Source organism: Lactuca saligna, chromosome 8, assembly GCF_052625555.1.
Source record: "Lactuca saligna cultivar CGN05327 chromosome 8, ASM5262555v1, whole genome shotgun sequence".
In the NCBI taxonomy this organism is placed as follows: domain Eukaryota; kingdom Viridiplantae; phylum Streptophyta; class Magnoliopsida; order Asterales; family Asteraceae; genus Lactuca; species Lactuca saligna.
This window is the reverse complement of record NC_136424.1, coordinates 217,585,765-217,613,632: the sequence shown is the minus strand read 5'-3', so window position 1 is coordinate 217,613,632 and position 27,868 is coordinate 217,585,765. Positions and strand designations below refer to the sequence as shown.

Sequence of the window (27,868 nt, the reverse complement as noted above, 5' to 3'; positions counted from 1 at the left end):
ACCTGTCTACTTCACCGAAAACAACTCTAAAGTCGCCATCAATCTTGATTTCACTCCAAAGACACAATATATCTATGAAACGACCATAATTTGTTTTTAAAAAAAACTAGTTATAGTTTGGAAACGAATACCAACTCTCTCTCTCTCTCTCTCTCTCTCTTTCTCTCTCTCTCCGTGTGTGTGTGTGTGTGTTTATCTTTCTTTTTCTCTCTACCCCTTTCTCTGTGTCTCTCTATCCCATAGCCTCGACGAGATCTCTACCCACTGTTATTGGAAACATTCACGGGAAGGGTTGATGGAGAACCAATGGCTTGAGAGCACCATTACGGGCTTCAAATGTGATTTGCTTCATTAATCGTTTCAGATGGGATTTCATCATGAAAGTGTTGGGGTTTCAAACATTTTAATTTTGATTGTGAATTCTTATTTATGGGTTTCATTTGATTTTAATTTATGATTTCTACTTCAGTTTTAATGTCTTTGTCGCATACCTAGACTCAGATTTTAAAAGAACAATGAAAAGATGGACCATATCTCGTTAAATCTATGGTTTTTTGCTTTGTAATTTGTTTACGGATCTATGGTTTTATTTTGTATCTAGTTTGGATCTATAATTTTTGTTTTGCTTATAGGGTTCTTATTCGTAGCGGTGGTAGTGATCGGAGGTTTGTGGTGGTGGTGGCCAGAAATGGTTTTTAGTGACAAGACATAAAGAGGGGAGGAGGGTTGGGGGTAGGTGGCCAGAAATGGTTTATTTATTATTGTTTAAATAATAAATAAATAAACAAATAAAATTTTAATTAAAAAAGAAATGGATGAGGGGTAAATAGAGCCGGTCCAGACAGTGGCAACCCGGACGACCGTCCAGGGCCCACGTCTCCAGGGGGCCCAAAAATTCTAGGCTATATAGTGTATTTATATAAAACAATTATTACCTAATTGATTTTTTAAGCCCTAAAGTTGGTTCAAACTCAAATTAACTCAAAATATAAACAATTTGGTTTGTTTGTTATTGCCAATTGAAAATGTCTATAGTGAAGAATAAATGATATTTTTTCTTAATCTTTATTCTATTTTTCTTTGAGGGGCATTTTTTTCTTTTCGCCCCGGGTCCCATATACATTTGGACTGGTCCTGGGGGTAAATTAGTTTTTTTAGAATGTACAGGGACCAAGCGTGCACTAAAAATATAAAGTAGAGACAGTCCGAATTAAAAAGAGTTGTTATGGACCAACACGCAAATTACGCTAAACCACATGCATCATCCGTGTAATTTACCTTATATGTAATTATACAAAGTGTCTATTACTAAATACATTAATTTAAGTCATTTGAATAATAATAGTTTAATTAATTTGAATAATAAGATTTAAGATTCATAAAATTATAAATATTTAACACTCATTTCGGCTTACTATTGAGTCGTTGACTTGATAGACCCATTAAAAACATAACTCGAAGAAACAATTTATTAAATCAATGAAAAAAGCCACCATGTGTGTGTTCATGTGTAAAGTTGCTCAAGAAAAAGGCCAAGATTCTAATTCAAGACTTTAATGGGAAACATGTTACGAATATTCTATTAGTTTACATTTAAAAAAAGAATATTTTTACCATAAAAGTTTTAAATTACATTAATTATAATAAATCTTTTTATTTTATTAATATATACTTTTTAATAACCAAAGTAAACCCTGCCCAAAGGGCATTCCTTTCTTCATCCTCTATATACCTTGCTTACAAGCTTGGAATCCCTACACCTCTCTCTATATCCTCTCCTTTGTAGCAACCTTTCAAAAGTCCTTACTATTTTCATTTTTAGAGAAAAAAAAAACAGTATAAGAAAAGGAAAATGTCCACTTACACTTACTTATCGAATGACAATGACAACAGAGCACGAAGAATGAGGTTGTTTGGCCGCGAAAGGCCAATCTATGAAATACTCGGAGGTGGAAAATGTATGATGTGTGAAATTAAATGTAAGCAATAGTTATATGAATATTTTTTTCATTTGGTTTAAAAATATTTAGTAGTTAAAATGCTCTAATCTAACTCCAGAAAGAGAGTAATCACAAGATTACATAAAAAAAGGAGTACTAATGTTCCTTCACTTTATTTTTATGGATTAAAATAGAGTTACTGCAAAAATGGAGTAAGAAACATCTTTTGTAAATGGTGTTATGTTTTAGATATGGTCTAAGAAACAAAAATTTTGAATTATCAGCTGCAAATATTTTATTATGGAGAAACAAAGTGGTATCGGGTGCTGTTTTTATCGGGGTGTTGACATTATGGTTTCTTTTCGAGGTTGCGGAATATAACCTTGTGACATTTCTTTGTCACTTGACCATCACTCTCATGCTTGTTATATTTATTTGGTCCAATGGAGCCAAAGTCTTCAAATGGTAAGATCTAGTTCAATTTAATTATTTTGATTTTTTTAATGATTTAGTTAATCATTAAAACGTTGATATTTAATAATAATAATAATAATAATAATAATAATAACAACAAGGCTAGTATTCTTCAGATTGTAATTTTCAGTTTACTACAGCTTTTTTGCAAAGAGAAAAAAAGAAATTCTAAGTTGTTAAAAAATTAAAATTTTGTTAGTGGTTAAATAAAAACTACAATAGTTTTTATGTTGTTTAACAAGTTTGGAATTATGTGTTACAGGACTCCTCCTGAAATCCCCAAGTTCCTATTGGAGGAATCAATGTTATGTAAAGTTATATGTGAAAAACTCAACGTCTTCTTGTCGTGGCTTATCTACATTGCTTGTGGAAACGACATTAAACTCTTTTGTTTGGTAATACTTTGAAGGTTACGTGTTCAATTATATTCTCGTTACCTGTTGAAAATTTAATATAGACCGTTTTTTGTTTCTCAGTAAGTATTAATTGTTTGAATACGTCAAATCTTTTGCAACATATTGCCAAAAGGAGATCCAAATGTCTTATCAGTTTCAGTATTCATATGTTGGATTCCTTAATTTATGTTTGATCAGGTGATTCTCGTTATTTCAATGCTTTCAACGATTGGGAACTACATCGCCACATCAAATCTTCTGTTCATTGGTAAACAAACTTTGTTTATAACTTGCTTTTCGTACCTTTCTATAATATATTATTTATAGAAATTGTTTTACATATATTACACCCCTTCGAATAAATATAAGGTTAAATATAAATATCAACTTAGATATTCAAGGTATTGTGTACAAAAATTTCCCGAATCTGTAACTTCTACCTAATTGTCTAGAGTTACACAAAATCATATTTGGAATGATCCGAGAAAAATTACAATATGGATTTCAGACAAAATCAGATATAATAAACACAAAATACATGTTTGTTACGTGTGAATTCGAAACAATAATTGCAAAGAAAACATAGAAGAAAACTATTTGTCTCCCAAACTGAAATTTTATACATATAAGAAAATGATAGTTGAAATAGAGGGCTAAGGCTATCTTTAACTTAATAGTTGAAAAGTTAGATACTAGCCGAAAAGTTAGCTGTTAAATAAAAAGTTACCTAACAGCTAAAAAGCTAGCTGATAAAAAATAATATTTGGTAAAACTAACTGAAAAGCTAGCTGAAAGATATGAAATGATATAAAAAGATATTTAAAATAATGTGTTTTTATAATTAATTAAGGAGTATATTTGAAAATTTTTAAAAATCTCCTAAAAAGCTAGTAAGTAGCTTTTTAAAAAGTTAACTTATAAGCTAGCTGATAAGCTATTTTTTGGTATAACAACTTCAAAAATCTCGAAAAATAAATTAGTTTATCAGCTATCTGTGGTGCGCCAAACACAGCCTAATTTGTCGACACTTCAAACCGTTTAAGTTTTTTAAATAACAACTTTTAGCTATTTGTTTTGTAAAATGTTATTTTTAGTACTTTAACTTTGAACTTTCTAAAATATCATTCTCATCTCTCCTATTTTCTAAAGTTTCTAATTTAACCTCCATGTCATTTTGATCCCACCGATTTCGAACTTTGTAAATTATTACTTTCACCCCTATCAACTTTCCAAACTCTCATGTTTGCTTCATCGAGTTTCTAAACTTTCATGTTTACCGTATCGACGTTCGAACTTTGTAAATTATCACTTTCAACGATACATAAGTTTTATCAATACAATTATTAAAATTCAATTTAGAAAAATGATGGATTCTCTTGCAAAACATAACGGTCAAAATAGTACCTATATACTAAATTGCAATGTTGGCTGATTTCTTTATGTCCGAATTTAGTACATGTTTTCTAATTATTTTGTATATATTTTACATATGCAACCCATCATTTGTAAAATATATTTCGTCACCGCAAAACGCGACAGATAAATTAAAACTAAACACGGTTTTCTTAGTGTGGTTTCAGTGACACTTAAATCACAACCAATGCATACAACCAAGACAAATCAACATTTTCTGATGGTTTTAAGTAACATTGTTAATTTTTTATCCCTCTTAATTTTTGTTAGATCTCTTTTTATGCGATTTTTGTTATTTGCCAATGTATACAAGGCAGGAAACCATTTTTAATGGTGTTGTGAGCTCCCGTATATTATTAATGGATCCATATTACCCTTTTAGTGGAAATTTTTATATTTACCATTGAGAATCATAATACGAATTTTATTGGCTTATGCAATAGGGATCGTGTGCATGGGGACACTACCGTATTTATATGAGAGGCATGAGGAAAAGGTTAATTCTCTGTTTGCGACGTTAACATGGAGGATTTCGAAGGCCTACAAGACGTTTGATAGAAATATTGTTTCGAAGATACCGAGATGGCCTCTCAAACAAAAGAAATATTTGTAAAATCCATCAAATATACCCAATTTAATTCTTTTTTTTTTTTACTAAATTGGAGAGAAATGATTATAAAATAAAGGGGAGAGAATGTATAAAAAATTCATAATTTTTTTTCCCTAATGAGGTTTTGATTTTCTCATGTGATAGAGGTGTTTGAGATTACTTTTTAATTTTAAAAGTCCTTTTTATAAAAGGATTTTTTGTAAAAGAAATATTTTAAGGAGTAAAAATCAAAATTGTTTTTAAAAAAATATTTGGATAAACTTTTACCTGTAAAATGACTAAAAAAGACATACTTACATATTTAAAATGATTTACTATTTTATATATATTATTTTATACTTAACAATTTTTTACACACATATTATAATTTTGTAAACATTTTATTAGAAAATATAAAATATAAATTATAAAATAATTTTAAAAAAAATCTATTTTTTTTATTAGACAATGAAAATATTAAAATTACGTTAATACAAATTGTAAATAATTCATAAAAATATCATAGATAACGTCATATTACATTCATCCCAACAATATGATTATACATTGTGCAATAATATCTCGTATTTCTGCTATATACGTATTATCATCATCCGTGCAATGTGTACTTGGATCTTCTTCGTAAAATTCACTACTAGTACCACCTCGTATGGGATTGTATGGTTCTTGTTGTGCCCTTGTAAACATTTCATCATACTTACCAACCTTTTTAATATAGTTATGGACCGCCATCGATGCTATCATAATTCTCACTTGGTGTAACACCCCAATTTTCAAATGTCGATTAAATGAAAAGTAATCGCCGCAACATCTCCCAAGATCAATCATGAACTTACTTATATAGTAAACTACTACAGAAGCAAAATAAAATAAAATAAAGTCTTCAATTGAGCAACTTCGGGTGTTACATATTTGCAGAACTCCTTTGTTGTCTTGTTGATAAATCATTCTCATTGGCCTTCCAACTTCCGCTTGCTAAATAGTTTATTGGGTTGCGCACATTTAAAGTTTCTAAATGGGTAAGCGTAGGGCCTAGTGAGTTCGTGTTCCACATACATGTCCATCACTTATAAAAAAAACATATATTTTATCATATATCTTAAATAAATCATACAACAAAACATATTATCTGATTTATCAAGAGAAAAAACAAAATGTTCATTTCCCTTCTCCTTGAGACAACTTATCATCCATTATACTCAAGTATTTTAAATATCCAATGAAATGAGTATGATTCTCAATTCTCATCCTCATCAATCATACACATCCGTCATGCTCACGACGATTAAACATTCACCTGTTCCCGCTAAAAAATAAGTATTCGTAGTGTGCTCAAAGAAATTAATTTATCGTCATCCGAAAAAAGATAAAATTTGTTGTAAAGAAACAAATTAAAATAGGATTAGTGTTTTAACACACCTCTCAATTAGTCGCCAATTGGTATTAAATTTAGTCAAAATGTAATCGTGAAATTGATTTATGAATTACTGTTCGTTTTAACATACCTCTCAATTAGTCGCCAATTTGTATTAAATTTAGTCAAAATGTAATAGTAAAATTGATTTATGAATTACTAATCATCGTCAGCCGTATTGTATGTATACCCGAAATGAAAATACAATAACATTAAAATAAACGTCAATCTACTTAATTATAATATCTAACATTAATATTTTTTTCTTAAAAGTAATAAAAAAAAATTACTAAACAAATTACATAAGCGATTAAGGATTTAACATGATGTTCTTCATATGTGACTTTTATATTAAAAGTAAGGAGAGAAGATCATGATTAAAAAGAACATATTCATCGAAATTAAAATATTTGAAGCAACCAGAGAAGATCATGATTAAAAAGAAAGTATTGATCGAAATTAAAATATTTGAGGCATTTAGAAAGAAAAACTAATCATCTCCTGAAAAGTAACTGATGATATTGAAAACATATATTCCAACATGTTGTTGCAGTCGCCAAAGAGTAACAAATCGTCGCTCTGAACAATTCGTTGAAAACGATTATTCGTACCGCCGCATCGTGCGGGTACACTATATATATATATATATATAAAGGTTCAAATATTTAAGATTTTTAAATTTTGAAGACAATAAGAAAAATAATAAATTATTATCATTGAAATTTTTTTATCTTTTAAAATTAAACGACTAATTTAAATAAATATACAGAAGAAACTAATGAACTTTAATTTGAAAATTTTGATATTAAAATGTAAATTACTTAATGAAATTGATATCTATTTATTACTACATTTACTGCAACTATTATATTAAAATATTATATGAATTTAATAAAACAGAAAAACTCATAAAATAATATGTGGAAAAAAAATTAATTCAAAATAATCATAACTAGGTACTGCAAAAATAATAATAATTAAACTAATATTAATATTAATGAAAATTAGCAATTTGTTAAGATTGTAGGGATCATTTTTGTAACTTTGAGTTCTCAATTTCAAACGATATAAAAACGATTGGACTATTATATAAAATAACATCAACAAGTTATCTATATATTAGGATTATTTTTGAAAAATTAATTTTGATATGAAACGGATGTGGATCCAAGACCCCACTTTCATAAATGAAATTTAAAGAATCCATATGGCAACCTTTATTTCTTTTTTATTTTTTTTATTCAAATACACATAAAACAAATTGACCTAAATATATCATCTTCTTTACCCGAATTTCATTTGTTTGTTATGCCATTATCATATATGTTGAAGCTTCAAAAGTTATGTCAAATTAATATATAAAATTACCATTAAATATCTCCAATTCTTACTAGCATATCTCCATAAATAAATTCCAGCAATAAACTCACATGAAGATGTATTTAAACATTTTATACCCAAAATTATATTCATTCGATTTTCACAAAATTCGTTCATTTCTTGTTCGGACGGTAACGTCGGATAGAACCAGAATATGTATAGCATGTATACAAACATAATTAACCAACCTAACCGAGCTTAAATCGGATAATCATACCTTAATTCCAAGCAAAATGCCGAAAATCCTCATGAACTTCTAGCCCCAATTTCTCCCTTGTTTCTCAACCTTTCTTCACAATTCCAGTGGGGTTTCTACCAGAAATTTCGAGCTCTATATAATCCCTAAGTTTGTAACCTCTCTAGATCACTCAAAATTCTGAATTTAAGCCTCAAATCAAAGTGACAGTTTCTAAGGTTTAATCCTCGTTATTTTCCCTAATTAAACATAATTACACCTAGTAAATTCCTTAATCATTATATTATAATAATATACTTAGACCATATATTTATATATTTATTTTAATTTGAGTTATCACAAACTTCCCCCATCAGAAAATTTTCGTCTTGGAATTTGAACTAAACAACCAAATAAGGATATTTGGTTTTCTTATCTCATACGTTTCCCTATGTCACATCTGACCCCTTTATGCTACATTCACTGAGCTTTCATGAGTTGTGTCTCCACATTCCTCAACTTCTTGACCAGATAATCCATTTCTCATTGTAAACTCTTCCAAAATGATGATATGAAACTAAGGTTTTGATCATAAATAGACAAGCGAACGATCTCATTAATAACTTTTCCCATAAGTATGTTTCACCCAATGACACAATTTAAAGGAACATTTTAGGTATCCAGAGAAACAACCATTGGTCCACGTCCCTCCTACTTGGCACAACCTCTTCGTTATGCTCAAGCATTTAAATATCCAAGGAAATGAGTAACTTCTCAAATCCAATCTCCCTTCAATCTCAACACACCCGTTATGTTTCCGACTATCATACACCCATGTCCCCATTAAATGTGTCATCATACACCAGCTAAACAAATCTAAAAACTTTCCACTTATCCTCTTCCATGGATTCTTTCTGACTCTTCTTCTGCCCACCCAGTAAATTGACACTTACATAAATTCTCATCATTTTAAATCTTGCTTGATTCCTTCCTTAACTTATGACTTAGAGCATAAGTGAAAATGTTATCCTTCACTAGGTGACATAATACCTCATAGTCACAGTCTCTTAGAATTTCCACTTATCTTGTTGTCTCATGTTCAATCATATCTGATCAAACATGAAATTGACACTCTTGTAGTCAGTAAAGATCTTACACCTTCTTTGACTCTTGGTAATCTACACATATTTACATCGTCCCATCATTCTTCGTGATGAACAACATCGATGCACCCCACGGTAATGTACTGTGTCAAACAAATCCTTACAGGTCCTACAACTGCTACATAAATTCTTTCATCGTTGTTGGTGTTAACCAATAGGACTCTCGAGAACTCCCTTAAAACTGGTATACATGTAATATCATGTTCCCCTATGTGGCACCTACTCCAGAATAGTTTCTTTCTTGTAATCTATTTAACTTGGTTTTCGACAACCAATCTGTTCATATCTTGATATTAATATCTCATAGTGATACGGGTGCTAGTATTAATGGTGCTTAACAACTGTCTATTTAAATCAAACAATCATCAAATTCTGTTCTTACGTTTACACAGTGGTCATCATTAGTCTTTATTTCTAAAACTTTTACAACCATATTTAGGCACTTACAAAAACTAATGAAAAAATGTCTGCATCCATATCCAATACCACCCATAATATAGAGTTTACTAAGAAAGCACATGCCACTATATCGGGGTATCCTGAGCTTCCTGAGCTGTCATATGGAGAACTCTTCCTTTTGTTCTTGTCGTTTCTGCCTTTTCATCTCCCGACCGATTCCCTTTATCTGCCATAATGCATTGATTATTGTTACCCTTATTCAGAGGACAGTTTAACCTGATATGGTCTGGGGACCCGCATTCATAACACACTTTCCCCATTTTACAATTTGAAGCGATGTGTCCTATCTTTCCACACTTGTAGCAAGTTCTTTGGTTCGTATTACACTCCCCCTTATGGAATCGTTTGCATATAGTACATTGTTCTATCCCAGACTGTTGATCATAGTTACGATCTGAACTTGAAGTCTTGCCTTTCTTTGAATTTGTATTTAAACTTTCCAACTCCCCTTTTCCTGAATCCTTATTCTCACCCTGATGACTATTTTCCCATTCTTGGCCTTCCGCAGTGTATATAGCAGATTGGAAGGTACCTGGTTTTTTAATTTCTACAAATTCACAAATGGAGGTTTTTAGTCCCCAAATATACCTCTCCACCCTCCTTTCTTCCATAGATACATAAAATTCGGCAAACCTAGTTTTCTTCGTGAACTTACTGGTGTACTCTCTCACAGTCATATTCCTTTGTTCTAACCTCAAGAATTCTTCCTCAAACTGTTTAACCATTGTTCAAGAGTTAAACTTTTCTTTAAAGATTCTTAGAAACTCATCCCACGACATCTTCTTGGCCGCCTCATGCCCCTTAACTTCCTTCACCATGCCCCACCAATGTATTACCTCCCCTTTTAACATTGTCGCAACATAAATCACCTTGTCCTCATCCGTACATTTGCTAGTATAAAATGTTCCCTCAATCTCCATGATCCATTTTGATGACAAAACGGGATCAATTTCTTCGTTAAATATGGGTGGCTTACAATTCATGAACATCTTGTAACTACAACCCCTTCATTGATGGTTGTCAATGTGCCTTAAGGGTTCTGCAATGCTTGGGCCGGGATTTGTATTTGGTGTACTATACTCGTAATCTTCTTCACCTCCGCCCAAGTTACCTTGGTATTCACTGTAACGCCTGTGTTTATGGGCTTGTCATTAATGTTGATATAATAGTCTAGGTTAACCTTTATAACCCGTTTTAAAATAATAGAAGTGTATTATTTGACTATTATGTGTTTTGTTCTTAACTGTGTGACTTAATTGAATTAAGTATAAAAATAAAGCGTCAAAATAAAATATTAGATAAAGCCGATATCTACGGATAATGTTCTGGTGGTTGAAACAAGGATTTCAGAGATATAAAGAATGCCGAAATTCGAGTTATAACGAAGAAGTTATGACCTGTCGAAGTTTCGCGACAGAACCGACTATGTTGAATGACGTAAAAAGTGAAATTTACGTTAGAGCGGTTTTAGCCGAAACAATCTAAACGAGAATCGAAGATCTCGTTAATAGTAGTGAAACGATAAAAAGATAGGCGAAAGCGGACGTCAGATGAAAAAGTTATGAATTTATAACAGAGTTTTCCTCTCCCGGCCTACTAAAAAGAAATAATAAGAATAAATAAAAATTATCCGACGGAGTCTAAACGAAAGTTGTAGAGTGTAGTCTCACCTACGCGTGGATATAAAGAACATCGAAAACGGAGTTCGTATGAAGAAGATATGAATTTCTGAAGTTTTTAAATAATTAATATTTATTATTTAATCTTTAATTCGGATGGATATCCAAAGGAGTCACCGATCTGATCCGAACTACGCCCAGCGTAGTTGAGTACGCCCAGCGTACCCCGATGCATGCACCGCCTCGCACTCAAGTGCTTCGATGACGAATGCAGTGACGTTCCGCACTACGCCTCGCGTAGAGCATTACGCCTAACGTAATGCGAGGCTTCAGCCTCTATAAAAGGGCATGCGAGGGCAGCCGATTCTTTTGCTCAATTTCTCTTCTCTCTCTCTCTCTCTCCCGTTTTGCATCGTTTTGCATCGTTTTGCGTGCAACTTATACCCTGAAGCCCCGGTATCATTCTCGAGCCCCAAAGCAAGTCCCGAAGCCCCGAGGATCCCGAGAAGTGCAATTCCCGAGTCGATTCTGTCCGATCATCTTCTGATCAAGTGAGTGTGTAGTTACTTTCTTCTAACGCATAATTATGAAGTATTTTATATGAAATACATGTTATGTGTATATTTTGTTGTTATATGTCTGAATGTATATTCACTTTCTTCTATCTTATAGATATGATTTATTCTCTATGAAATACGTGTTATGTGTATGTGTCTCATCTGTTGTTTGGAATATGTATTGAATGAGAATGTTATACAGGTTTTAAACTATGTATAAAAATATATATTTTTATCTACTAATATGTTGGGTAGAACATGGGTAGATAGTTGATGTGTGATAAACAGATGAGAGGCCTCGATGTTGTTGTTGTTGACCTAGTCATCTAGCGGAGTATAGATGACAACCACGGACTCTTTCTTGATAGTCCAGTGGAACGCTAGCACGTTCATAACCTGTAAGTGTTGTGAACGATGTGTTTACCGGTGTACTCTATCCCCCTCATGGTTGCCTTTAGGACATCTATTGTTTAGGAATCCCTTGAAGTAATGTCCGTCCCGATGAAAATCCTAGTTTAGGTCCCTTGTAATAGATGTTGTTTTAGGGACGTAAAGTGAGGATAACGGGAATGGGTAATCGGGTTATTGTTGGTTGGTGAAATTAAATATAATTATTTATTGTGGGTTGAAAACCCTATATTTTCACCAGGCTCCCAAGCCTGACCTACTCAGTCTTATTTGTATTACAGGAAGTGGCGCGATGGCATAAGATGGATGAATCATCAAGTTGTTTTGTTTATGAGCATATATATGTATATAACTGTTGTATGGCTTGTAATATGTCGTTTATGCTTTTTGGTCTGTATCGGAACATGACATCCCGAATATTGTTATATAATGAAAATGCATCTCTTGATGAAATGCTTTGATAAACTTTATTTTATCATTTTTTGTTTTGGTAACAAATTCCGCAACTCTTTTAAATCAATGGATTTACTCTGAAATTATTTTAAAAGCATAAATGAAACCGGTCTTTTCTGGCCGTGATTTTAGGGATATCACATTCACTCATTATTGCATCTCGTACCTGAGTAACTACATTTGGCAAGGTAGTGTGTATTGCTCGAGCAATCTCATCAACCAACTCTTCTCTAGTGATTATGTTTGTCGCACGACCCCTTCCGCGACCTCGACCTTAACCGCGGTGGGAGCCGGAGCGACCCTTGCTAGATGACGTAACTATCGGTGTTGTTACTATTCCTAGCCCTTTTCCTCTACTGATGCCTCCTCCTCTTCCTTGGCCATGTCCACGACTCGCATTAGGGATCAGCGGAATTTCAGGTAAATCTCCAGGTACTCTAACATATGCTCCAACTGGGATACGTTCTTCCTCTAGGGTGACCCTAGCAAAACCTTCTAGATTTCCTTGAAGACATGATACCTACAACTACAAGCGATATATGGTCTAACGTAGTCGTTTGATTACCTCTCGATCCTTTCGTATAAGCTTAAGTGTTTATGCAAACACCTAATCTGCTTAAACAACGCTCTGATACCAACTTGTAACACCCCAATTTTCAAATGTTGATTAAATGAAAAGTAATCGTTCCAACATCACCCAAGATCAATTCTGATCTTACTTATAGACTAAGCTACAGTAGAAGCAAAATAAAATAAAATAAAATAAAGTCTTCAATTGAACAACTTCGGGTGTTACGTCTTTGCGGAACTCCTTTGTTGTCTTGTTGATAAATCCTTCTCCTTGGCCTTCCTACTTCCACTTGCTAAATAATTTCCTTTGTTGCGCGCATTTAAAGTTTCTAAATGGGTAAGCCTAGGGCCTAGTGAGTTCGTGTTGCACATACATGTTCATCACTTAAAAAAACCATATAGTTTTATCATATATATTAAATAAATCATACAATAAAACATATCACCTGATGACATAATTTAGGGGAACAATTAATTATCCAGAGAAAGAACCAAATGTTCATTTCCCTTCTCCTTGAGACAACTTATCATTCATTATACTCAAGTATTTTAAATATCCAAGGAAATGAGTATGATTCTCAATTCTCATCCTCGCCGATCACACACACCCGTCATGCTCAATCTCATCCTCGCCGATCACACACACCCATCATGCTCACGTCGATTAAACACCCACTTATTCCGACTAAACATGTCATCCAAAAACACACCTAATAGATAACAAATCCAAGATAACATTTGTACACAACCATACTTATCATAAAACATATTGTCAATAAATAAATGAAAACCACATAATAAACGCATGACAAACATTTATGTACGAGCAACCACAGAACACGAAAAAACTCACCTTGCAACCGATAAGTCCTAACTGAAGCTTTGTTGCTAACCTACATCCTGTATTCCACCAACAAATTTTCTAAGGTTGTAATCCTAGAACACGTTCGAAACTCATCAAAACATCCCAAACTTTTACTTAGAAAATTTTTAGTTTCGACCATATCGGGTTACGACATCTTAATCTGGTGCAACCAAAACCCCGTTTAACGTCGGTATCGGGTAGAATTCCACCGTGTCCATAACTTAGAACATATTTAAGGTGGTTTAAGCTTCCATTTGAAGCTTTTACTCTCTCTCTCATTACTCTCTCTCTAACCTCTCTCCTCAAATCAAAGATCTAAGTCCAAAAACATCAATTTAAGACTTCAAATCATTAAGGTAACTTACTTAACTCATAGTATATCATCATTAGCCTTCAAATCCGAGTTTAAGATATGAAAAAGGACCTCATTCATGTGTTTATGGCCCTGGAGCATGCTTGGGCCGTAAACACATAAAAAGTGGGTTTTTGATCCTTAAAACCCCTCCAAACCAACTTTGGGACTTAGATATGACCTTATGGCTTACCAATTCGGACTTAGAACACCCTAAACATGATTTTTGAGGAGTAAACATGAGTTTACTGCCCAAGAACATGCTTGGGCTGTAAACTCGTCATTCATGAAGAGCAAACTCAAAATCAAGTGTTTAAAAGCCATTTAAACACACCATTAGCCTTGGAATAAGTCCTAGAACCAACCAAAATCAATTTGGGGACCTTAAACATAATAAAAACTCTTCATTTGAGAGTTTACGGCCATAACCCCCCAAGAAAAGGTTCCAAGGCCGTAAACTCATTTAGATGAGTCAAATGGTGCCCAAAATTCATCCTAAGGCTTGTAAAAATTGTTTGAATCACATGTGATTGGTCTAAGGCAATTAAATCATCAATCTAAGAAGGGTATAGGAGTTTACGGCCGTAAACTCCATGTTTAGGGCTGTAAACTCCCTTTGATGGTGTTATTGGTGATTTAATTCATTCCTAAGCCTTAGATAAATTCATCCCAACATTTCTCAAGTGTTATCTTACCATTTGGCACCATAAAACCTCACGTTCATGAGTTCACGGCCGTGAACTCATATGGTTATGGTCTTAAGGCCGTAAACTCCCTAAGGAGATTACTCTTGAATTCCAAACTCTTTTCCAAAGTCCCACACGTCCCTAGATGTCACCCGGGTCACTCCAAACGCTTGATTTGAGGTGTTTTCGCGTCCTAGAGTAAATAATCATATCTAATTAGTGAATTAAAGTCTAATTAGATACAAATGTGTATCATTTCACATTTCATAGGAATCACGCGCATTTCCAAGCCTTGAACTGACGTTTAACATCCAAACCGACACATTCCGCGATTGGTGAGTTCATACCCCTACCCTTTTTCCGTGTTTTTCAATGTTTTCAGGGGGGGGGGGGGAATACAAGAAAAACTACAAATGTTTTCAAAAACCTAACACTGATATATTTCTATAAATATCTGGCTAACATTTAGATATCTTTACCCCTTATGTATTATGTTGAGCATAAGGGATGTTTTCTCAACTATAACTACGTGAATTTCAGTAAAGGAAACAATCAAACCAATTAAATTATTATGGGAATAATTTAGGATCTTTAGTTCTTGTTTTACGAATATAGACTTACATAAAGTTAATAGATAAACTATGTATGATTCAGTTTATCTCTGTTTAATTTAGATTATATTGCCAGATAATTTCATTGTATCAAACTGTTTGTATTGTATTATGTTTCTAAACGATTAGTATGTTTAATAACGTTCAAGAACACCGTGAATAGTATAATACTAGCTTGTGAGGTTCGTCATCATTATTAGTAAATCCTCCCCTGAAGTGTAACTAGATTCTCCTGGAGGGAGAGTGTGGAATTTGTGGATAGATCTATTCGGGACTGACAATCCCATACCTTAAATGCTAGATACAATTAGGCGGGCACGCTTGGGGTGACAAATTTTGGATATCGTTTCGACGTCTGACAAACGTCAAGGAGCTCTCGTTGTTGTATCAGCATGGTTACCCGACTCACAATACGTATTAATATAAGTTTATTCACGGATTTTAATTTCATATCTACTTTCTATCTATAGTTCTTATATCTAGTACAGGATGGTAGTCCTATGGTTTTGTATCTTATATCTAGTACAGGATAATAATCCTATGGTTTTCAATCTACATCTAGTATGGGATGATAATCCCATGGTTTTGAATCTATATCTAGTACGGGATGATAATCCCATGGTTTTAGATCTATGTCTAGTACGGGATGATAATCCCATGTTTTTTAATCTATATCTAGTACGGGATGATAATCCCATGGTTTTGAATCTATATTAAGTACGGGATGATAGTCCTATGGTTTTAATTCTATATCTATCTATAGTTTTGTATATATCAAACTATTTTATAACTAGTATGGGATAGTAATCCCATGATTTTTCAGTAAATAGTTTTATGTGTAAAACTATACAATGTGGTCTTGAACTAAAACATTACTTTTAGGAAAATATAGGATTTTCCTGGGATAACAATTATACATAACACAATCATGTAAGAACACAGTTAACAAAACACTACTTTTAAGAAAATATGAGATTTTCTTGGATTCGTAACTTTTTCGGAAAACTAAAGGAAACTTAAACATTTTCAGAAAAAAAACATCTTATGAACTCACCAGCTTTATGCTGATTTTCAAACAGCTTGTATTCTCAGGTCCGTGTTAGACAGGTACCCAGCGATCCTTTTGGAGAAGACGGAGCAAATCGAAGATCTCGTCTTAACTTTTGTTTATATATACCTATGTATAACACTTGTAATACTTTACTTTTGAACAAATGTAAATTCCAATATGTAATGTAATGGTTGTTTACTTTGCTTACTATGTGCATTGGATTTGATACTCAATGTGGAGTTCGCCCTGGAAATGTTCCCGCCTTGGTTTTCGGGGTGTGACAGATTGGTATCAGAGCCCTTGTTTATAGTGAACTAAGTATACCAGACCTTACATGGTATAAGACTATAAACACTAAGGGGCCTAAGTGCTCTGAACTAAAAGTATACCTCAAAGTATAAGTATTTTTAAAAGTATACAAGTAGAACAAAACATTAGTAAATGGGTGTTATGCGTTGCGGTTAAACTTGGGCAGTTATGTAGCCGTGTCTAGGATCAATATAGCCTAGCCAACTATATTCATTCGAGACATGGCCAACATTTGCTTGGGAGTGACTGTGGTGTGCGGCATGCCTAAAACTTCCCCAATACCCAAACAATGAGACGTCGTTGCAGCGAGACAAGAAATACTATGGGAGTATTTCTCGAGCCAAATCCGTTATAAAAATCCTCATCCCAGCGTTGCTCCTCAATCATTCCTTTAGTGATAGTTTATATGTTTTGATAATTCATTCCTGCTTTATCACTTAATAGAATTCTATGTCTATCGTAAAGAGATATCCCTTGTTTCATATCTCTTGATTCAATTCGGAGGACTTACCATCCTCTCTTTCCTGATCTTATTAGATCAAGATGCCTCCAAGAAAGAGACCCAACTCAAAGACCAACAACAACCCTCCTCCACCACCACCTTCTCCTCAAATCGATCTGGTAACACTTCAGACACTTTTTACTGTCGTAGTGACAACAGCCATGTCGCAAATGAACCCCGGTAGTTCAGGAGGTGGTCCCCAGCCTCAAAACCAGGAAGGTAGCCAGGGACACCGAAAGGAGTGTTCCTATAAAGATTTTATGAACGCAAAACTCACATCCTTCGATGGCACTGGAGCTGTCATTTCCCTAATTCGATGGTTCGAGAAAATCGAATCTATTTTCGAAATTTGTGCTTGCTTTAAGTCGGATAAAGTGAAGTTCGCTGCTTGTACCTTCACCAATAAAGCCTTAACTTGGTGGAACGGCCGAGTCAAATCCTTAACTTTACATGTAGCTAATGCTATGGGTTGGGAGGCCATGAAGGATCTTCTCCTTACTGAGTACTGCCCACGGGGCGAGATGCAGAAGTTGGAGCATGAACTATGGAATCTAAAGATGCAAGGTTCTGACATAGCCGCTTATACTTCAAGGTTCGATGACCTGGCGCTACTCTATCCGGGAATGGTTACCCCAGAGAGTAAAAAGATTGAGAGATTCATCTGGGGGTTGACCCAGTCAACCAAGGGAAACGTCTTAGCTACAAGGTCGGGTACTTACGACAACGCCAAATGTATTGCGCAAATTCTGATCGATCACGAAGATAACCCTGATGAGGAGACCACCGCTCCTGGGCTAATTAAGAGTAGTGGTGGAAGTAAAAATAAATTCTGGAACAAGCGGAAGGCCCGAAGTACACAGGGATCTTCTAAGAAACAGCAAACAATAGCATTCCACGCTGCTACTGTCCCTGCCGTTGGATCTATAGCTCAGACTCCTACCAGTGGATATACCGGTGCCCTTCCTTGGTGCGACAAATGTAGTTATCATCATCGTACTCCTGGACCATGTCGCGAAAGACTCTGCAGCAACTATGGCACGAAGGGCCACCTTGCTCGAAGCTGCAGAAAGCCAGCCCAATCAACCAACCAATCATCCGGAGCGGGTGTCAGTCGGGCCTGCTATGGTTGCGGCGAAGTAGGGCATTTCAAGAGAAATTTCCCCAAAGCAGCAGCAGCTGGCAACGCTGTAAGAGTCCTAGCTATAGGACAAGGTGAGGCAGCCGCCGATCCCACCATCGCCACAGGTATATTCTTTCCCGACAGCCCTTATGCTTGCAAACTTTTTCGATTATATTGTTGAAAGAAAATTTTCTATTCATTCAATCAGACATCACCTTAACCTTAGTCCCCCATTAGTAACCGAAATGTCTACCATCGAGATGTCTAACAACGAGAAAGAGGACGTTAGCGATATATTCGTGAGTTGAACCCTTACCCTGGGCAATCATCCTTTTCCCATCGATCTTATGCTGTTTTTACAATTAAGAACTATGAAATATTCATTGGCATGGATTGATTGTGTCTCAATCGTGCTGATATTTTTGTTCCAAAAAATCTATCTATCTCAACCTTCCCCCGGTCAAACTCTTATCATCTGAGACGATGAACTTAGTGATGGGTTTTGAGCATTCTAACACTTCCTAAGTGTACATGCAACCCTAATAACCTTGAATCTATGTTTTCTCTATATACATGCAAATTTCTTTTTCAAGGTTATTTCCTAACTAGCATGGCATGGGGATTACATAAAACATAAAGAACTAGTAGAAATACATACCTTGTTGTTGCTTGGATTCCTTCAAGACTTTGTGAGCCTAGCACTCCAAATGTTGTGCCTCAAATGCTTCACACAACACCACAAAACTTGGAATAACTTGAGAGAATACTTGTAGCACTCGAAATCGGTTATGCCCTCTCTAGTAACCTCTTAGGTCCGATTTTACTAGCCAAAGGGTTCCTTTTATAGTGGTGTCACAATTAGGGTTTCATTAAGAAGACCCATAATTATCATGACTCTTCATTTCTCATGACCCATGGGTTTGTAACTCCCATGGACTATCCATGGAGCTCCAAATGGTTACATCCATAACCTATAAACCATGGATCATTAATCCACCATAAAAGAATCGATGATTGTCATGATCAACCCTTATGTATTTAATTAGTCTCACTTTGATCACCAAATTAATACTAGATTAATACTCGATCAAATACTAATTAAATAATACTATTATTAATATATTGGAACTTATAATATATTAATAATCATAAGTACCTTATTCTCTCATTTAGTCTATCCAAGTATTGCAATGCTATGCAACCCAAATGGACCATGCCGGGTCGGGTCAAGTTCATACCAAATAAAGTTATGGACTTAGACACTATATCCAACACTTAGTTTCAGCTGTGGTATCATTTCATACGTCAAAAGCTCGAAGGGCTTCCCTAAAAAGAGTGTTATGCATTCCTAGCCCATATGATTCACGAGAAAAAGGAAGTTAGAGACCTCGAGAACATCCCCGAAATATGTGACTTTCCTGATGTATTTCCTGTACAGCTCCGGGAATTCTTTTCGAACGTCAGGTTGAAGTTTCACATCGATCAAATTCCTGGAGCAGACCCTGTAGGCAAATCTCCGTATCGATAGACTTCAGCAGAAATTCAGGAATTATCTAGTCAGCTTGATGAGTTGACCATCAAAACCGATATCCCCTTTCTTTGAATAGATTACCTTTTCGATCTACCTCAGAAAACGAACCACTTCTCAAGATAGACTTTAGGTTAAAGTACCATCAACTACGAGTCCATGAGAGAGATGTTCCTTAGACAGTATGCAGAACTCAATATGGTCATCATAAGTTCGTAGTGATGCCCATCGGTTAAACCATTTTCCTTGGTCATGTAGTAGTCGATGAAGACATACATGTGGAATCATCCTAAGATCAAGGCAATATAGAATTAGTCGGCACCGAAGATACCCACAGAAACCCGTCAATTCTTGGGTCTCGCTGACTACTATTGCAGGTTCATCTAGAATTTTTCCGGAATTGCCAAAACCCTAACCATTTCGACATCGAAAGATGTACCCTCTTGTAGAAGGTCTTACTTTGGAAGACATGGTACACCTAGGAAAGCGCGGAAAACTTAACCCGTGGCACATTAAACCCTTCGAGATCCTTGTTAGGATCGATTCCGTAACCTTCAAACTCTGACTACCTTCAGAACTTAGCAGCATCCATCCGGTATTCCACGACTTTATTCATAAGAAGTGCCTACCCGATGAAACCCTAGTAATCCCTTCGATGTGACCAAAACCGTATCCCGATAACGAAGGTTCGCCGGAATGCCATACGAAGACACGAGTTCATTTGGGAGCGTAAAGATCCGATAAAATCGAAGTATCCGTGTCTCTTTCGAAATCCTTGAGTTGTATTTAAGGTTTGAATTTTGGGACGAAATTCCCTCTAACGGGGGGATAATGTGACAACCCGAAGTTTGCCCCACCGCCGTAACCCGCTTCCATCCATAAAATTCGTCTTTTTCGAACTGTTTCCGTTTAAGTTATAAATTAAGTCATTATTTTGGAGACTTCTATTATGACTTAATTGACATCCAAACACGTTCGATACTCATCAAAACATCCCAAACTTTTACTTAGAAAATTTTTAGTTTCGACCATATCGAGTTATGACATCTTAATCGGGTGCAACCAAAAGCCCCGTTTAACATCGGTATCAGGTAGAATTCCACCGTGTCCATAACTTAGAACATATTTAAGGTGGTTTAAGCTTCCATTTGAAGCTTTTACTCTCTCTCACTACTCTCTCTCTCTAACCTCTCTCCTCAAACCAAAGATCTAAGTCCAAAAACATCAATTTAAGACTTCAAATCATTAAGGTAACTTCCTTAACTCATAGTATATCATCATTAGCCTTCAAATCCGAGTTTAAGCTATGAAAAAGGACCTAATTCATGAGTTTATGTCCCTGGAGCATGCTTGGGCCGTAAACACATAAAAAGTGGGTTTTTGAGCCTTAAAACCCCTCCAAACCAACTTTGGGACTTACATATGACCTTATGGTTTACCAATTCGGACTAAGAACACCCTAAACATGATTTCTGAGGAGTAAACATGAGTTTACTGCCCAAGAACATGCTTGGTCCGTAAACTCATCATTCATGAAGAGCCAACTCAAAATCAAGTGTTTAAAAGCCATTTAAACACACCATTAGCCTTGGAATAAATCCTAGAACCAACCAAAATCAATTTGGGGACCTTAAACATAATAAAAACTCTTCATTTGAGATTTTACGGCTATAACCCCCAAAGAAAAGGTTCCAGGGCCGTAAACTCATTTAGATGAGTCAAATGGTGCCCAAAATTCATCCTAAGGCTTGTAAAAATTGTTTGAATCACATGTGATTGGTCTAAGGCAATTAAATCATCAATCTAAGAAGGGTATAGGAGTTTACGGCCGTAAAATCCATGTTTAGGGCTGTAAACTCCCTTTGATGGTGTTATTGGTGATTTAATTCATTCCTAAGCCTTAGATAAATTCACCCCAACATTTCTCAAGTGTTATCTTACCATTTGGCACCATAAAACCTCACGTTCATGAGTTCACGGCCGTGAACTCATATGGTTATGGTCTAAAGGCCGTAAACTCCCTAAGGAGATTACTCTTGAATTCCAAACTCTTTTCCAAAGTCCCACACGTCCCTAGATGTCACCCGGGTCACTCCAAACGCTTGATTTGAGGTGTTTTCGCGTCCTAGAGTAAATAATCATATCTAATTAGTGAATTAAAGTCTAATTAGATACAAATGTGTATCATTTCACATTTCATAGGAATCACTCGCATTTCCAAGCCTTGAACTGACGTTTAACATCCAAACCGACACATTCCGCGATTTGTGAGTTCATACCCCTACCCTTTTTCCGTGGTTTTCAATGTTTTCAGGGGGGGGGGGGGAATACAAGAAAAACTACAAATGTTTTCAAAAACCTATAACTGATATATTTCTATAAATATCTGGCTAACATTTAGATATCTTTACCCCTTATGTATTATGTTGAGCATAAGGGATGTTTTCTCAACTATAACTACGTGAATTTCAGTAAAGGAAACAATCAAACCAATTAAATTATTATGGGAATAATTTAGGATCTTTAGTTCTTGTTTTATGAATATAGACTTACATAAAGTTAATAGATAAACTATGTGTGATTCAGTTTATCTCTGTTTAATTTAGATTATATTGCCAGATCATTTCATTGTATCAAACTGTTTGTATTGTATTATGTTTCTAAACGATTAGTATGTTTAATAACGTTCAAGAACACCGTGAATAGTATAATACTAGCTTGTGAAGTTCGTCATCATTATTAGTAAATCCTCCCCGGAAGTGTAACTAGATTCTCCTGGAGGGAGAGCGTGGAATTTTTGGATAGATCTATTCGGGACTAACAATCCCATACCTTAAATGCTAGATACAATTAGGCGGGCACGCCTGGGGTGAGAAATTCTGGATATCGTTTCGACGTCTGACAAACGTCAAGGAGCTCTCGTTGTTGTATCATCATGGTTACCCGACTCACAATACGTATTAATATAAGTTTATTCACGGAATTTAATTTCATATCTACTTTCTATCTATAGTTCTTATATCTAGTACATGATGGTAGTCCTATGGTTTTGTATCTTATATCTAGTACAGGATAATAATCCTATGGTTTTTAATCTACATCTAGTACGGGATGATAATCCCATGGTTTTGAATCTATATCTAGTACGGGATGATAATCCCATGGTTTTAAATCTATCTCTAGTACGGGATGATAATCCCATGTTTTTTAATCTATATCTAGTACGGGATGATAATCCCATGGTTTTGAATCTATATTTAGTACGTGATGATAGTCCTATGGTTTTAATTCTATATCTATCTATAGTTTTATATATATCAAACTATTTTATAACTAGTACGGGATAGTAATCCCATGATTTTTCAGTAAATAGTTTTATGTGTAAAACTATACAATGTGGTCTTTAACTAAAACATTACTTTTAGGGAAATATAGGATTTTCCTGGGATAACAATTATACATAACAGAATCATGTAAGAAAACAGTTAACTAAACGCTACTTTTAAGAAAATATGGGATTTTCTTGGATTCGTAACTTTTTCGGAAAACTAAAGGAAACTTAAACATTTTCAGAAAACAAACATCTTATGAACTCACCAGCTTTATGCTGATTTTCAAACTGCTTGTATTCTCAGGTCCGCGTTAGACAGGTACCCAGCGATCCTTTTGGAGAAGACGGAGCGAACCGAAGATCTCGTCTTAACTTTTGTTTATATATACCTATGTATAACACTTGTAATACTTATACTTTTGAACAAATGTAAATTCCAATATGTAATGTAATGGTTGTTTACTTTGCTTACTATGTGCATTGGATTTGATACTCAACGTGGAATCCGCCCCGAAAATGTTTCCGCGTTGGTTTTCGGGGTGTGACACTAACCGAATTATCAAATAACATAAAAATCCATTAATTTATATTTTGATACTATCTAATATAGTCCATACCTTATAACCTTTACGTTTACTTTTATAATATCCAATATACATTATAAGCTTTTTTACAACATTAATATAATCTACTTTTCTTATGTCCGATAATATTTTTTGGATAAAATAAGAAATAAATTATTTTGAATGAGCTATTAATAAACAATATTGAACTAATAAACTTTGTATTAAACTATTTATATTACACAAAAACGTCCAAGGTTTCATATATGAACTTTCAAATATTAAACATTGAAATTAAGAATAAATTATACAAAGTATATCATTATACATAAATGTCACCAATAGTTTTAAACTAATTCGATTAGTAAATATGATATTTAATCCTAATTACATATTTTGCAAGGCGTACGTATGACTTTATGTTGATGCACTGAGAATCGTCTTCCTTAATTTGTACCTAAAAAATTAAGGTGAATAGGAATATAAAATAGATATTACTAAGCATTAATATAAATAATTAAAAATGGTATGTGGATGTCCTACCACCGGTTAAAGACAACACACCTCTCTAGTAGTATCGATTCTTATATGAAATTGAAGTAGTCATTCTATGTACACCTTGTTTTCTAATTACATGAACAAATATGAGTAACCAAACATAAAAATGTTATCCTTATGTAGGAAAAATATTTTGGTTAACTAACAAATTAAATAGTATAAGTTTAAGAGTTATGAGTTTTAAAACATTAATATTTTTATTAATCAATCAATTAACTAACACATGTTGAAATAGTTACAATCATTATTAAAAGGCATTTGAAATATTAGATTTTAAATGAATTTTGGTTGAAATGTTTTGAACTCTATTATATATATATATATATATATATATATATATATATATATATAGAGAGAGAGAGAGAGAGAGAGAGAGAGAGATGGAAAGTATAACATATGTATGAGTTTTAATTAATTTTTTTTAAACCGTACAATTACAAAACAAAACAAAAAAAACATATTTAAAATAATTAATTAAATATTTTTGACATCACCCTATATAATATATATTCAATATATTAACGATTAAACCATAATATACAACGACTGTATTACAATAATCCAAAAACGAAGAAAATATAAAAACGAGTTAGTATAACAAGCTTACAAATTAAAAACTCAAATATAATAGCATATCTCCAAAAGTGGTCATAAGACCTCTACCCAACACAAAAACCTTTAAGTTTGTTTTCTTTCTGAAATTTGTATATGATTTGTATGCATGTCTTCCGAAAAGATTGACATCTTTATAGTAAACTTTTCACTAAATGCTAATTAAACATAATATAAGTTATAAAACTTTTGAGCGTTAAATCATAATTAAGAAGACTTTTGAGTTGCATTTGTTAAAAAATGGTTCAAATGAATGTGGTTTGAGTAAGTTAAAAATGGGGTTTCCAATGAAGGAGATTCAATAAAAAAAATTGCTAGCTTTATATGTATGTATGATGTTGAAGCTCAAAAGTTATGCCAAATTAATATACAAAATTACCATTAAATATCTCCAATTCTTACTAGCATCTCTCCACAAATAATTTCCAGCAATAAACTCACATTAAGATGTATTCCAACATTTTATACCCAAAATTATATTCATTCGATTTTCTCAAAATTCGTTCATTTCTTGTCCGGACGGTAATGTGGGATAGAACCAAAATACGTATAGCATGTATACAAAAATAATTAACCAACCTAACCGAGCTTAAATTAGAGAATCATACCTTAATTCTAAGCAAAAGACTTAAAATCCTCAAGAACTTCTAGCCCCGATTTCTCCCTCGTTTCTTAACCTTTCTTCGCAATTCCAGTGGGGTTTCTACCAAAAATTTCGAGCTTTATATAATCCTTAAGTTCGTAACCTCTCTAGATCACTCAAAAGTCCGAATTTAAGCCTCAAATCAAATTGATGGTTTCTAAGGTTTAATCCTCATTATTTTCCCTAATTAAACCTAATTACACCGAGTAAATTCCTGAATCATTATTATAATAATATATTTAGACCATATATTTATATATTTATTTTAATTTGAGTTTTCACACTTGATTCTTGTACTTGTAATTAACATACATATCTCTTAATAACGCCTACCTAGCTCTCCACACTCCAAAAGTTCGTTCAATGAAATTTCTCAATATTAGTGGAGATAGTTAAATTTCTCTTTCGCTCCACGAGGTTCACGGATAGTAGTCGTGTGTCCACATCGAAAATCAGGTAAATGATAATGAATATTTGTGCCTTTTTATGGAGCAAGATACCCTCTGGTATTTGCATATCTAGCGTCAACAACGTAATATTTATCTGTAAATAAAACAAACATTTTTTATTCATTTTAAAGAAATAGTAAAAACAAAGAACTTTGGTTCCCAAAAAAATTATACTAACCACCCGTAGGATATATAAAATTAAGATTTGGTCTCTGTAAGGCTTCCTTGAAAATTCTTGTGTCGTGTGCAGTCCCCTTCTAACCGGCCCATACAAATGTAAAACACATGTTAAAACCACAAACAACCATTATATTTTGTGTTGCATATCCATTTCGACCAATGTACTTTGCTTTCTCTTTTTGTGGAGCTGATGCCCTAACGTGTGTCCCATCTATTGCACCAATGCAATCCTTCAAATACAAAAAGATATCATAAATAAATCATTTGTTAAAGTTTGACTACCAAGTATTTGAACATTTGATAATACCTTGAACATTGAATGATACAGAGGGTTATTTAATATATATTCGGGAACATCATCATTATAGTTTGCGTCTGGCTTGATGATGCCGTCACTTGGCTTTAGCACGACTTCCAAAACTGTATGGAAATGCCTATGAATCGTTTCCTCATAATGATTAAAAAATTCATGCATAAATCTATTGCTACACGCATGAGCCAAAGTCATCAAGAATATTCCTACCAACTCCTCAATGGATATATTTCGTGTTTGTTGCAGTCTGTAATTTGTAGCAGATCTATGCATAACTGTCTAAAAACTAGTACATGTAGCCTAAACATCTCATAACACCATCTAGGATGGCCATTTAGTACTTCATTAATAAACATGTGTCACATGCAGTTTCAAGTGTGCATGACCTACATACATTATGAGCTAGTATTATCCCTTTCAAAGCTAATCTATATAACATTTCAAATTATTTATCCTCTTCCACCCAAAATTCTTCATTATCATTAGATGAATTAGAGTCATCACTATCCATCCTACGTAATACAAATAAAAAGATGTCAAGCAATAACACATGATATAAAATATCGATTACATAACAGCAAACAATAACACATAATATAAAATGTCAAATACATAATATCAAAGGAAAATACATAATGTCAAAGCATAACATATATTGTCAAAGCATAACACATAATGTCAAAGCATAACACAGAAAACGATAATACATAAAGTCAAACGCCAAATCATTATTTCATAAGTAACTTTAGGAACTCTATCTTTGCATCATTAGTTGTTGGAAACATAAAAGCTTCACGATTTTTCTTTTTAGTGAAGACAAGCAATGCTTGTGAAAATTCTTTGGACCCTTTACGAAAATTGGGAAACTTGATGACAATGGCCATGCAATTTGCTATTGTTGGTGAAGGATTATTTTATGGTTAAGTTTGTGTGTTTTTTGTTGACATGGCATCCAATAAAGCATCTACTTTTTCCTCATAAATTGAACTTTTAAACTTGGTTGAATAGTTTTTGGAGACAATCTTAGACCTCTTCTTTTTACTTGAACTACTTTCATGAAAACTAGGAAAAAGTGGCTCATCATCATCTAAATTGATTTCATCACTTATGACATCCCCAAAATCTCAGCCAGAAAAGACCGGTTTCATTTATGCTTTTTAAACAT

The 27,868-nt window shown here is 33.9% G+C and overlaps 2 protein-coding genes across 3 annotated transcripts; one reads left to right on the top strand and one right to left on the bottom strand.

The window, feature by feature from the left end:
* The first annotated feature begins 1,792 nt into the window (after positions 1 to 1,792).
* LOC145012696 (reticulon-like protein B9) lies at positions 1,793 to 4,909 on the top strand. 2 transcript variants are annotated; one of them, XM_078971491.1, is made up of 5 exons: positions 1,793 to 1,958; positions 2,225 to 2,405; positions 2,677 to 2,809; positions 3,008 to 3,077; positions 4,666 to 4,909. In XM_078971491.1, exons 1-5 carry the CDS (start codon positions 1,853 to 1,855, stop codon positions 4,833 to 4,835), a joined length of 660 nt encoding a protein of 219 aa, XP_078827617.1. In that variant the 5' UTR covers positions 1,793 to 1,852; the 3' UTR covers positions 4,836 to 4,909. The 2 variants fall into 2 exon arrangements, with proteins under 2 accessions (XP_078827617.1, XP_078827616.1); XM_078971490.1 differs by having other exon boundaries at positions 1,793 to 1,979.
* A 21,336-nt stretch (positions 4,910 to 26,245) lies between these two features.
* Positions 26,246 to 26,976, bottom strand: LOC145010491 (uncharacterized). Its single transcript, XM_078969025.1, has 3 exons — positions 26,698 to 26,976; positions 26,473 to 26,620; positions 26,246 to 26,304 (listed from the first exon to the last, which is right to left on the bottom strand). The coding sequence occupies exons 1-3, from the start codon at positions 26,974 to 26,976 to the stop codon at positions 26,246 to 26,248; spliced, it is 486 nt and encodes a 161-aa protein (XP_078825151.1).
* Positions 26,977 to 27,868: the final 892 nt, after the last annotated feature.